The following is a 12,368-nucleotide window of genomic DNA, read 5'->3' on the forward strand; positions in this document are numbered from 1 at the left end:
CTACGTTAAAGGGCGGGATTAAGGTATGAAACCGACCAATCGTATGGCTTAAGAACAAGAGAATGAACCAATCAGAGCTACTTGAACCCAACGCTGGATGCCATTGTATTATTTGCCCCGAACTTAACCTTTCAGGCAGCACATACGTAGAGCCTGTCGTTCCCTGGTGTTTCCCCTAACTTCAGGTTATATTAAAGTTTAGACAAGAGAAAATCAATTATCCCTAGTTTCATAGTTTGGGCATCTTCTATGCAGTCAATGTCAACGTGTAACGTTAGCAGAGAGCACCTGTTAGACAAACTCAGGGCAACCAAACCTTCCTTACTAGCTAGTGTGTATGTTTACGGAGCTAAAGTTGACAGGCAGTTGTTGTCAGGCCTACTACCTGTAGTTAGCCGCTCCAGTGACCACTAAAGACGACAGTGGGGAACAAAGTAAGAAAAACCTTTTTTGACGCTTATCTATTATTTATCAAAGCTCAAGTGGCGGGACTATTGTAATACAATCACGTTTACCTGTATTCATTCTTCTGTGGGCAGTGGCCTTTTTGCTCAACAAGTTAGCAAACTATCGTTAACCAGAGATTCACTTTCCTAACCCAAGCTAGCTAAAACATATCTCAATCAGACATTGAAATATACGGGGAAAACGTTCTTTTGTTGCGGCTATTTAGCTAACATCGCACGGTTATTTCAGATTTAAAATAATTATGCCAGTTAATAAGCTTCCTAACTCACGTACACAATGTTAATGGTAACACGCCCTGTGTGCTAGCAAATGTGATGATTATCATTGTCATCACGGGTCTGTTTTTGTGCTGAGAAATCTCAGGAGTCAGAGCTGGTTGATTGTTTGATTGATTGATTGAAAAGTGTATTAACAGCTTGTATATTGGGTACAGTACAGTACAGCTCAAAACATACAATTGTTAAGGGGATGCAGACCAGAGAAAGACTTTCGTCTTGTTTACATCAGGGTCCCCCATTTCCAATTCATCATATCATTTAAGACATATAAGACATATAAGACATATAAGACATATAAGACATATTTGACATACAGATGGCTTATTTACAATTTATATACAGGTGGTTTTTTTTATACAGATGGCTTATTTACAATTTTCATTTTAGATTTCGTTCTAATACATCCTAACCGGACATTTAAGACATACCAAGTCTACAGATATACAGTTAGTAACAGAGTCTAAAATGCGAGTATATACATAGATAGATGATGGGGGGGGGGGGGGGGGGGGGGGGGAAGCTGTCCATTGAACGACAGGTTGAGATTTGTACCCTTACCGGGGCCAGTTTTGCAATGCTCTCCCCCGAAGGTGCTCTTTAAGAGAGGTTTTGAAGGTAAGTATAGTTTGACTTTCCTTTACAGTTGTGGGAAGAGCGTTCCACCTTGATGTGGCATAATTGCGAAACGTGTATTCCCCCTTTTTGTGCCAAATCTGGGTTTCACATGATTTGTGGAGCTCCCTCTGGTGTTATGATCATGGTATTCCTTGACCTTTGGGAAGAATGTTGACATGTACATGGGCACGTATGAATGGGCTGAGATCTACAAAGGTTGGTGCAGCAGAAATAGCCTGACAGACAGACACTGCTGCCTTTAGTATTTATGTTTCATTTACTATTATGTGAATACCAGATAGTTTTGTCTGCCATTATTGCCGGTTACTTTGACACTTGCAAATGTGTAGTTTACTCCCCACTGTAATAGATCAGGACGCACCAAACTCTTTGCTATGTAAGGACTGTGCAGTAAATAGATAGGGTCTTTTCATTTAAAGGGGCCCTATTATGCTTGTGTTTTTTTCCCGCCCTTTCCTGTAGTGTGTTTATATAGTTTGTTGTGCATTTAAATGGTCTGCAAAGGCTCAAATCCCAAAGCTCTCTCCCACACACCTCCATTGGACTCCTTTGTTTACTTCTTTAACCTAGTGACATCACTACGTAACACTCGCACTTCTATTGGCTAAGACTCCAACAAATACATGATTGGATAAGGAGTGGGACATCTCTAAGCAGTTGACCAATCACAACAGAGCCGGCCCGTTATCCAATCAGAGCAGACTGGGCTCTGAAGTGTGAAAAGAGGTGCTGCAGTACAGACAGTATGAGACAAATAAAGACCTTTTTGAGCATGTAAACATGTCACAGTAGAGACACATCACACACATCTGAACACTCTTTAAGTGTGCATTCAAGACTAGCATAACATTGAGGTCAGGATCTTAATGTAAGCTCTCTTCCCTGTTTAGTAGAATTGTGGGCTGGTAAATGCATTGAGGCTACAATGGAGACGACAAGCAGCGCCACTGAAGGCGACCCTCTGAAGGACGGAGCAGAGACAGGAACAGCACCATCAGGAGCAGAGCTGAAGAAGAAGAGTTATAAGGAAGTCATCGGGCTGACCAAACTCACCCATTGGAGAACCGGATTCTTCTTCTTCTCCTTGTTCCTCTGCCTCACCATAGTGTTCGCCTTCTCCTTCATCCTCCCCTGTCCTGTCAGACCACAGTACCTCGTTACTTGGAACAGGACCTTCACTGAAGCAGGTGTGTGCATTTGTTTGCTTCTCACTGCCTGGTAGTGTTTTATTATTCACGGGACTTACTACTATTCTCTCCTTCTCTCACAGAAACATATGACTTCTTAGCCATAGAAGATGCAAGCAAAGACAAGGTGATGGATGTCTTGTTTGTCCTGAAAGACACCGAACCCAGTCTGAACAACACGTGTGCTAATGCAGGTATAAAGAATAAGTTCATCAAACGCGAGGACACAAGAGTTTGCTGTGTATTGCTTTTGTTTTGTGTGATTCAGACACACTTTTCTGTGTTCCAGGTCTGCCCTCTCCATGTGTGTTTGTGATGGCAGTGGACGGGACGGATGGAGAGACACTGTGGGGCCGTCCGCTGGCTCCAGAGTTTCACTGGGCCCAGTGCGGTCTGGACGATGAAACCGGCAGAACCTGGGACTGTCTGCTGTCCCACTCCGACCAACTCACAGCTGTTGACAAATTCACTGGTTAGTGACTCATTGCTTTCTGTTTTATGTATAACATCCATAACATCACATTTTCTTAAAGCATTTTGCCATACAGCTTTTGTAAATGGCTGTTGTCCATGTATTGCGTTCAGCTCATTTCCCCGTTAGAATTTGTCGCGACATTAAAAGTAATGATTCAAAGCATTGAAAACTATAAAATAAAGAGGTTTTATCATTTAGAAATGTGGCTAAATATTCTAAGCATAGTCCATCTGATGATCCCAGAGATGCATTTGAAACATTTGACAACATAACCTCTTACCACCTTTCTCCACAGCTATATCCAAGGTCAAACATGAACTTTAACGCTCAAGGAAAGCTGTACATTTAGTTATAAAGTCAAATGGATTCAGTCAGCCTGAGTGCTCTGTTCCTGTGTGATGTGTGTGTGCAGGGGAGGTCAGGTGGCAGCAGCCTCAGCCTCCTGGTCTGCGCATCACCGTGCCCGTTCTGAGCGTCCCGGATCTGGACGGGGACAAGGTCAGCGATGTGGCTCTGGTAGCATCTGACGACACTCAGGTAAACATCAGTGGTATAACTTATGAATTAGCATCTATCCTGACACAGGGTACTTATGATGTGTTTGGATCCCTAAAGGTTCTGGGCTACTATTCCATCATTCAAGGGTGGTTTTCACTTTAAATAATGTGTTTTTTTACGGGGGGGATTAGAATTTACATTTATTTATTTTTTACTATGTTACATGTAAATTTACTGACACAGCAACATCTATATTGATTCTGACACTTCTACTGCCAACTCACAGGTGTATCATTGCTTTGATAACAAGATTATTTATATACATTACATTTCTGGGCATGTCATTTTCGAGCCTGAGGCCTGAAAAATAGGCCCTGTGCTCAAGAGGTTAAGGCTTTCTTACGGTGCAGGATCGAGTCATTTTTTCAAGTTATTTTTTTGAATGTACCTGCTTTTAATGTCTGTTGTCATGTCTGCAGACTCAGCTGGTGTTCTTCTCAGGGAAGACGGGAGAACAGGTTGGTTCCTCTGTGGTTCTTGACTCCACAAAGACAGCCAATCATCTGCTCCACCGCACGGCAGCAGGGTCTTACTATGTACTACTGCAAAAAGGTTTGTATCTCAAATCAGGTATAACATGTCAAACATGGAGTAGTGTCCATCTGCAGTTAGACCAGCTGATTTTAATAAGATGTATTTTATTAATCCCAATTTGGGAACATTTTTGGTTGCAGCAGCATTAAAACAAAACAAGGCATTGCACATAATAACAAATTCAAAGAGTAGAAAAAAACTATTCTAAAATAGAAACATCTGAAAATAGAAATAAACCAGCAATAGAGTAACAAAAATATACAGATGACTGGGAAGATAACAAATCTATATACTGTCTGACAAAGAAAACACTATTGAAGGGCCAATATTCTGTCAACACAATATAAGCAGGATAATAATTATACAAATTACATTACCTACAAGAAAAAAGCAAACTTACCTCCATTAAAGCAGTTAGATGTATACTCTTAGATGCATTACAGTAGTGAGTAATCCTGAGCTCATTCACAGACACTGGCTTGTATGGCCTGGCCCTGTGGAGGATTGCAGCTAAAGCTAAAGCCGGGATGGAGCAGGGTCTCAAGAAGGACAAAGACTGGGAGAAGACTGCCAACGCAATGTCTGGCCTCGTGCCCATGTTTGAGTAAGAATCTGAATATACTCACTTTTTAATTAAAATCTTGCATTGTTGTGGCTTTAGCTGATGTTTATCTCTCCTCCGTAGATCTGATTCACTGCGACAGGTGCTGAGAACGGGAGAGACAGGAGACCCACCCAACCTGCTGCTGGTGACTGGGAACGAGGTGGCTCTAGTGGACGGAAAACATCCAAAGACACTGTGGAGATTCAACACCAGCTCAGTCCTCGGGTAACACATGTTTGATTTTTGACGCACATACGGATTAATTAGAGCTGAAATGAATAGTTTTATCAAAGTGAAAAGTGATGTTTTTATCTAATCAAAGTAGTAATGTCTTCATAACATAACAATATATTAAAACGTGACTTGTTGGCCACATCAAGGTTCAAGGCTTTTATTGTCATTTGTACATAGCTACAGTGTAGTTATGACAATGGGTAAATACAATATAATAGAAATAGTGCAAGAATAGTCTATATACAAGTAATTGTAATATGATATATTAGATACATTTATTTTATTTTTTAAGTTGTATAGTAGAACTGCATGTTTTCTACCCTCTCCTTTAATTATTTCCTTTTTTTCTCCTCTCAAAAAGTCCTCAAGGACCCGATATAATTAAAAGTACATTTCTGTGTTCACTTCCTTTCAGCGAGCCCTCCTTCGGCCACTTTAACAAAGACGAGGTCCTGGATGTTGTGGTCGAGGACGACATTGGAAACTACACAAAGAGGGTAAGACCGGTGTAATACCTCAAATGAATTTCCTGTGTGCAGCTTCTCTCGTATCGTGATGGATTTGAGTCACACTGTACTGTCTGTCTGGTCTGCAGGTGGTGATTCTGGATGGGAAGTCGGGCGGTGTGCTGTGGGAGGTCAACCTGCTAGCCAGTCCCAACTCACCGAGGCCCAGCGCTATACACACATCCAACTCCTTCTCCATCTTTGTGTTTTGGGGCATGATGCGCTCAGAGGCCAACTCATCTGTAAGTTCACTGTCTTTATTAAAACATGCATGTTGAAGGATTTCTTACAAGATACTAATCGGACTGAAATGTTTCATTCCAGGAACCGTTAGAAAGTGACCGACGATCTTACTTGCTCCACCCGCTCTACTCCAATGTCCTCCTGCAGTCCACCAGCTTCCTGGAGCACATCATAACATTTAAAGGTGATTTTTTTTTTAACTTAGATTTGAGGGAGACAGTGAAGTCTGCATCAGCAGATAAAGGCTTTAAAATAAATCGACTAGATATGAAAATGTCTTCCGATATAGAAGGGCGATTCGATGATGCCTATGTGACACGACCATTGAATAAGCGATTGCAAAAAAATGTCAGCAAGGTTTTTATTCGCCATATCTGATAGTAAAATAGCTTTTTGATAAATATTTCCTTCAATACCACATATTTAATTACCTTACATTTTTTTGCAACTTGTGAAGTAGGTCGAATGTTCCTGGTTTTGCATTTTCTTAGGGACAGCATCATACGAGCCTGATAAAGTAGGAGGAGTTTTCAGTTTTGTCTGAGTATTTTACATGAAAATAATGATCTGCATCGGCATTCGGATAAAAACGATTAAGGCATAAGTAATATCAACACAAATCTAATATCCTTCATCCTCCTTGATTGTCATATCAGCTGTATTACCTTTTGAACTACATGTCAGAAATCAGTTATTCGTCTCTCAGCAGGGAAAATTACAGAGTTACATGAAAAGGGGACAGTGCAGACAAAAGGCAAAAAATAAAACGAGTAGACTTACATGTTAAATAAAGAGGCAAGCACAAGATAATGAAACAAAAATCACCGTGAATCAGTTGTTAGAGGGATAGGGACAAACCTTCTCTGTATGACTATTTGTTATTTTCTTCTTAGCCACTCTGTTGGAGGGTGGACGCCACGCCGCCTACATCCTGCTGACGGGCCCCGAGGAGTCCGAAGGCACCGTGGTCCTCAGCAAGCGGAAGCTGAAACACGACATCCCCGACAGCAAAGTCCTCCGCATCGCCACCGGAGGAAGCTCCGAGAGCAACGAGGACATCAAAGAGGCCTTCAATCGTCTCCGCTTCAGCGATTCGTGAAAGGACCAACTTTAAAATGTCGAGTTTTTCCTCAGTGTTAAAAACAGTTTTGGCACAGCTGACTTTAGGGTGGCTTAAAAAACCAAAGTGTGAACACTAGCTTTGACTTTCCAACTGCTGACAACCAAACAAGTCCTTTGTGTTCAGAGGCTTTATCTGCGAGGGCTCTTCCATTAATTTGGGCATTATATTTTAAGAATTGACCGCATATCATAAGTTTGATTTTAGATAAATAGCTGCTGACCTTTGACAATCACTGCTCTTTTCCTGCTGAGAAATCAATCAGGCGGTACTCCCTTTAGCACTTTCATGCATCGATGCAGAGCTCTTTTTAAATTGCAGGCTGGATTCTTATTTTTTTTATCTATGCAACTATGCATATCACATTGGGCTTTATAAGTAGAAGGTGCAAATACAGGTGGTTGTTTTTGAGTATTTCAAAATAATAGTTTGCTTTTCTTTTAGTGCCTTAGAAACTTGAAATATGACAGAAACCTTAAATGATTCACTATTGGGCTGTTTGGTAGTCACTGTTGTCCATAAACAAGATTTGTGGACATTTCCTACTCAATCCAAGATGCTGTAACAGATAATGCTCTTTAACGCACATGCACTAAACCTGTGAGACACTCAAGGCTGAGGCTCAGATGTTCTTTGAAATAATGAGTTACTGCTGTGGGTTTTTTGTTTCTTTTAGGCTGTTTAAGTGTGCCTCTCTCAAAGATTTATATTAGTACAAATATTTGTTTGCTGTACAAAGATATGTTGATACTTTGGGCCTTTTTCGACTTTTCTTTCTGTCTTGATATGTTGAAATTTGAGCAGTAATATTAAACACTTTTAAATTAAGTGCTTTTGTTCATCTGAAATATGTCTTATAGGAGGGTATGGTAAATCAAAATAGTGGATTTAATAAAGGACAAATTATTTATTTGACCTGTATTCACTATAGGAAAAGATAATGTATTGTGTTGTAATCTCTTTGAGTGCTGCTGGATATCTTAACCTATGCTAATATATATTAGTTTATTTACTAGTAGATTTATAGTTTGTATTAGCTAATAACCTGAATATACAGTAAATAATAGATGTCAGATCAATGTAGTGCACTTAAAAGTACAATATCAGCATCCTAATGTAGTCGAATACAAATATAACCTCAAATGTGTACTTAAGTACAGTTCTTGAGTAAATGTACTTTATTTATTTCAGATACTGGAAACCATAAAGTGATTACCTGAGTTACCGCATACATTAAAAATGTCCTAAGGTCCGAATAAATGATATAAAAGCATAGCGTTGCTGCCCTCTAGTGTCTATAAATGAATTGACTAGGCAGAGTTGCGTCTGTTCCATGTCTGTTCACAGTCCATGGCTGTGTTCAAGTCAGTCACGTGTCACAGGCGCGTTCAGCACTGTTTCCCTAAATAAAATCAGCGCGTGGCTTATTCAGCATGACGCACGGTGCTTTACGCCTTCGTGCAATAATGTGGGGAATGTCGCTGCTTGTTTTATAGTAACCAGATCTGAGACTTACAAACAGACAACTAGTGACTTTTGGGATGAAAAAGACGCACGGCACAAGAGCAAGCAACATGAGGATAACACGCGTTTTAATGATTGTTTAATTGTGTGTAAATACATTTTTGTGTGTCTTAATGCTCCGTTTAAAGCACTTTGAATTGCCTTGTTGTTCTAACAAGTTGTATAAAGGACACTCACTCCTCCTGAAATTAGATAAGACAGTGCGTTTAAACACAGTAATAAGGTATTAATAATGAATATCCCCCTGGTAATACATATGATAGGCTATATGACTCATAAACAGTATGCTATCACTGCTGCCCCCACTTGACCTGACAGTAGTAATTCCAGACAGAGATCACAAACAGCATTTAACGTGTTATGATGAATAAATACATGTAAAAAGCAGAAACACAACCCAAAACAGCCTTTCCCTACAACTCCAATCATATCCGATTAAAAATCCCTAAATTATTTTGTATTTCTTAGATAAACATATATTAATGATTAACACACATTTGTAAACAAAGTACTTCCGCATTGGGAAAAAAAAGTCCTCAGATTGGTGATAAATCTAAAATAAAACACTGAAATAACTCTGCTTCTGTGGTGTCCTGTCAGGACCTTCTCATCACTAGCAGAGTCAGAGTTATGTCTGTCTGTGTTTTATGTGACCTGTGGCCGCCATACCGGCCGCGGAGGACTGCACGGCTGCATCCTCACCGCTTATCACGGAACACGTACACAGCCGGTATAAAAGTCACTTTGAGCTCGAGCCTGCAACTGCTCCAAGGTAATGTCTACCGGCATGAATTTTCTATATATAACAAAATATTCTTTTTTTTAATCTATTGAGACGCATGCCACTTGTAACCTATTTTAATTGCCTATGCTTTTATTGAGGGAGAATGTTTATGTCAAGAAAGTTCTGGAAATTCGGTCTCGTCTGGAAATGATCGATAAGAGTTTTGGATTTAATCCAATATCTAGAATGTGCTTTTTCCCCATTGTAATAGCATGTTTAAGTATTTTAAATCATACCTTGTTTGTATCAAAAAGAAACAAACTAGATCGTCTAAGGAGGAAATGCTTTTAATGGCAGGTATTGGTAAGGTTATTGATAAAATGTCCGCCAACAACGTTTTAATACTGTCTTTATTAGACGCATGTTCGACCGCATATATTCAATTTTGTATGCTGCATATGTACTCTGAGAAAGATGTATTAGATGAAAACTCACGTACCCTCCCAAAAATAACCCTCCTTCAGCCTGCAGTCAGCTGCAGAGAATTGATAAGCCAGGAGTGTTCAGTTGGTCTACCGCCATAGATGCATTAATGTCGGTCTGTTTAATTTACTTAATGGGTGCAATTGGTGGAAAGGAGCTTTTTGCTTAGAGACAGAAAAATAAGCATTTTTTGTTCTTGCCTCTTACAGTATCCATTGATGATATATTCTTAACAGAGGTGGAAATGGCTGAGGAGGACATTCAAGCAAAACTTCAGAATTACCGCACAGCTCCATTTGATGCCCGGTTCCCCAACTCGAACCAGACCAGGAACTGCTGGTCCAACTACCTGGGTGAGACCTTTATATATACAGTCTATGGGTGAGACCTTTATATACAGTCTATGGGTGAGAGTCAGAGTCAAGGTCATATCATCCACTGTGAAACCATGAGGGCATTCTGGGTCAGATATTAAAATATGTATATTATTGTTGCTTTGATTAATGGTGTATATTTGAAGTCAGGTTAATAAATGGCCTCTGACCTCTCTTGAAGTAACCCAGTTTTTTTTGGTGAACTGACATGACCCTTTGTTTTGTGACTTGGATTGAGGCCATGTTGCTGTTTTTGAATTTCATTATTGTCGTTTCTCTATTTATAGACTTCTACCGCTGCCAGAAAGCTCTAGACGCTAAAGGAGTGGACACCGCGCCCTGTGACTGGTACAAGAGGGTCTTCACATCAATCTGCCCCATATCCTGGGTAAAACTTTGATTTTTTTGCATTCACTTTTTGTCGTATGTGGAAACCGCTCTCCCAAAAGGTCACAGGCAAGTTAAAAAGTGATGGCAGAATATACTTTCTCTTGTGTGGGCCGAGTTTGTTTAGCAGAGGTCAAACAACTTTATCGTTGCTCACATTCCTGTTAGTCCGCTCGGCCCTGAGAATCAAAACAAAGTGTCAGTCCAAAAATGGAAATTCCCCTTTATAATTAACTCTCAGCCCAATAAAAAGCAGGGAGGTTAAACTTATTTATATCCCATTCCAAAAAATAACGTCTTCCTTGTTTTTTAGTTGAAAAAAATATATATATATATTGAACGAGTGTTAACATCACATATTCAAATCACAAAATTAACACAAAATCAATATTAAATGTAAATTATTTACAAAACATAGGACATTACTTGTAGTTTAATGTCCTCTTTATACAAGAGTATAACAGTTGCATTTATTTGAATAGGCTGACATTTTCATGCCTTTTAGGTTTTTTTTGTAGGTTTTTTTCAGTTGCAATGGTAGTTGCAAACTCAGTTAATGGGGCTCATTTTTATATTGCTTCAGTTTATAATCGTAACGGATCGAAGAGTTCAGATTCATTTTTCAATACATGATGCGCTTCTACAAACAACAACCAACATAATTATTACATTCAAATGAAGTACATTATTCAAGTTACATTAACTTTGGAGAATAAAAGGGATAATGAGAAAGGAAGGAGAGAGATATTAGAGTCAGAGAAGAGTTAGAGAGAGGAGAAGAGAGAGCGAGAGAGAGAGAGAGAGAGAGAGAGAGAGAGAGAGATAGAGAGAGAGAGAGAGAGAGAGAGAGAGAGATGAGGAGAGAGATCGAGAGAGAGAGAGAGATCACTTGAGATCGGCTGCTTATCTATCGCGCTCGAGCTCTGCTAGATGCGAGAAGGATCTCTCTCTCTCTCGCTCTCGCCACTCTCTCTCTCTCTCGCTCTCAACTCTTGCTCATCTTCTACTCTCCCTCTCGACAGCTGATCAGTATCTCATTGCACAGATCTTCTGATCCAGTATAATGAGTGACCCGACAGTGAAAGAATAAAAATATAATCTAACTAGTTAGTTTTCCAGAGGTAGATACAAATAAATAGCTACGTGTGTTAGATTAACTGTAGTGTGTGTTTTGCCCGCTCACCGCGTCCGCACATCGGGGGCGAAGCTGCAGGATGTCTTACTTCACACACTTTGCATACCGCTATTTTATTGTCTTTTTCGGACACCTTAAAATACTGCCAGACTGGTGGTGAAGCCATTTTGACGAGCTTGTTTTGCCGCGCACAGAGAAAAGTGTCATGTATTTTACGTCATGTGATCGGCTCTCCTGATCGGCCTTTATAGAGAGCACCGATCGATCGGCCTTTATAGAGAGCACCGATCGATCGGCCGAGAGTGAATACCGGCCGATAAAGATCGGCGGCGATCGATCAGAGCATCCCTAGTTGTTATAACTTTTACTTTTCGTCCAGTAGCCTACCACGAAAGTTGCTTTAGTAAGTAAACGTTACTTACCTACACCCGATCAGTGATGTAACAGCAGGTGCTTTGCTTTTTATTTCACCGATATTGAATACTAAGTTTATCATGACCCAGCGAAGGATTTCTATAATTTTCTGAACATTTGTAATTCTAAAAGTTAACATTTATATCTCAATCTTTCTGAAATGTTTCCCCTTTAGGTCCAGAAATGGGACGACCAGAGAGAGGAAGGGAACTTTCCAGGAAAAATCTAAACCTGCCATTTCCAAAGCTGTCTGCTGAGATGTAAACTATTCAGCTAAATGTTTGTATCAAGTGGTGCGACGCCATGTGGCTCCATCACCACCTTTCCAATACTGATGTTCTGTCCTGTAACTGAATGGTCATTCCTGACAAATACCATGAGACATACAGCTGATTCTGCATTAAAATATCACAGGAGATATTTATGAAGCTCCGTTGTCCTCTGTGTTTTTAATAAATCATTCAGAACAGTGTGGGGTAAAGTC

General features: G+C 40.0%; 2 protein-coding genes across 4 annotated transcripts; both read left to right on the forward strand.

The window, feature by feature from the left end:
* Window positions 1–142: 142 nt before the first annotated feature.
* On the forward strand, window positions 143–7,671 carry fam234a (family with sequence similarity 234 member A). 2 transcript variants are annotated; one of them, XM_034214364.1, is made up of 12 exons: window positions 143–434; window positions 2,276–2,569; window positions 2,653–2,763; window positions 2,859–3,041; window positions 3,457–3,581; window positions 4,022–4,154; window positions 4,608–4,740; window positions 4,822–4,965; window positions 5,390–5,471; window positions 5,570–5,722; window positions 5,805–5,907; window positions 6,617–7,671. In XM_034214364.1, the coding sequence occupies exons 2-12, from the start codon at window positions 2,308–2,310 to the stop codon at window positions 6,820–6,822; spliced, it is 1,635 nt and encodes a 544-aa protein (XP_034070255.1). In that variant the 5' UTR covers window positions 143–434; window positions 2,276–2,307; the 3' UTR covers window positions 6,823–7,671. The 2 variants fall into 2 exon arrangements, with proteins under 2 accessions (XP_034070255.1, XP_034070254.1); XM_034214363.1 differs by having other exon boundaries at window positions 144–434; window positions 2,273–2,569.
* Window positions 7,672–8,994: 1,323 nt separating this feature from the next.
* On the forward strand, window positions 8,995–12,313 carry LOC117544858 (cytochrome c oxidase subunit 6B1). Of its 2 annotated transcripts, none has more exons than XM_034214334.1 (4): window positions 8,995–9,139; window positions 9,784–9,927; window positions 10,236–10,336; window positions 12,060–12,313. In XM_034214334.1, the coding sequence occupies exons 1-4, from the start codon at window positions 8,998–9,000 to the stop codon at window positions 12,111–12,113; spliced, it is 441 nt and encodes a 146-aa protein (XP_034070225.1). In that variant the 5' UTR covers window positions 8,995–8,997; the 3' UTR covers window positions 12,114–12,313. The 2 variants fall into 2 exon arrangements, with proteins under 2 accessions (XP_034070225.1, XP_034070226.1); XM_034214335.1 differs by having other exon boundaries at window positions 9,102–9,139; window positions 9,811–9,927.
* Window positions 12,314–12,368: the final 55 nt, after the last annotated feature.

This window comes from Gymnodraco acuticeps, unplaced genomic scaffold, assembly GCF_902827175.1.
Source record: "Gymnodraco acuticeps unplaced genomic scaffold, fGymAcu1.1, whole genome shotgun sequence".
In the NCBI taxonomy this organism is placed as follows: domain Eukaryota; kingdom Metazoa; phylum Chordata; class Actinopteri; order Perciformes; family Bathydraconidae; genus Gymnodraco; species Gymnodraco acuticeps.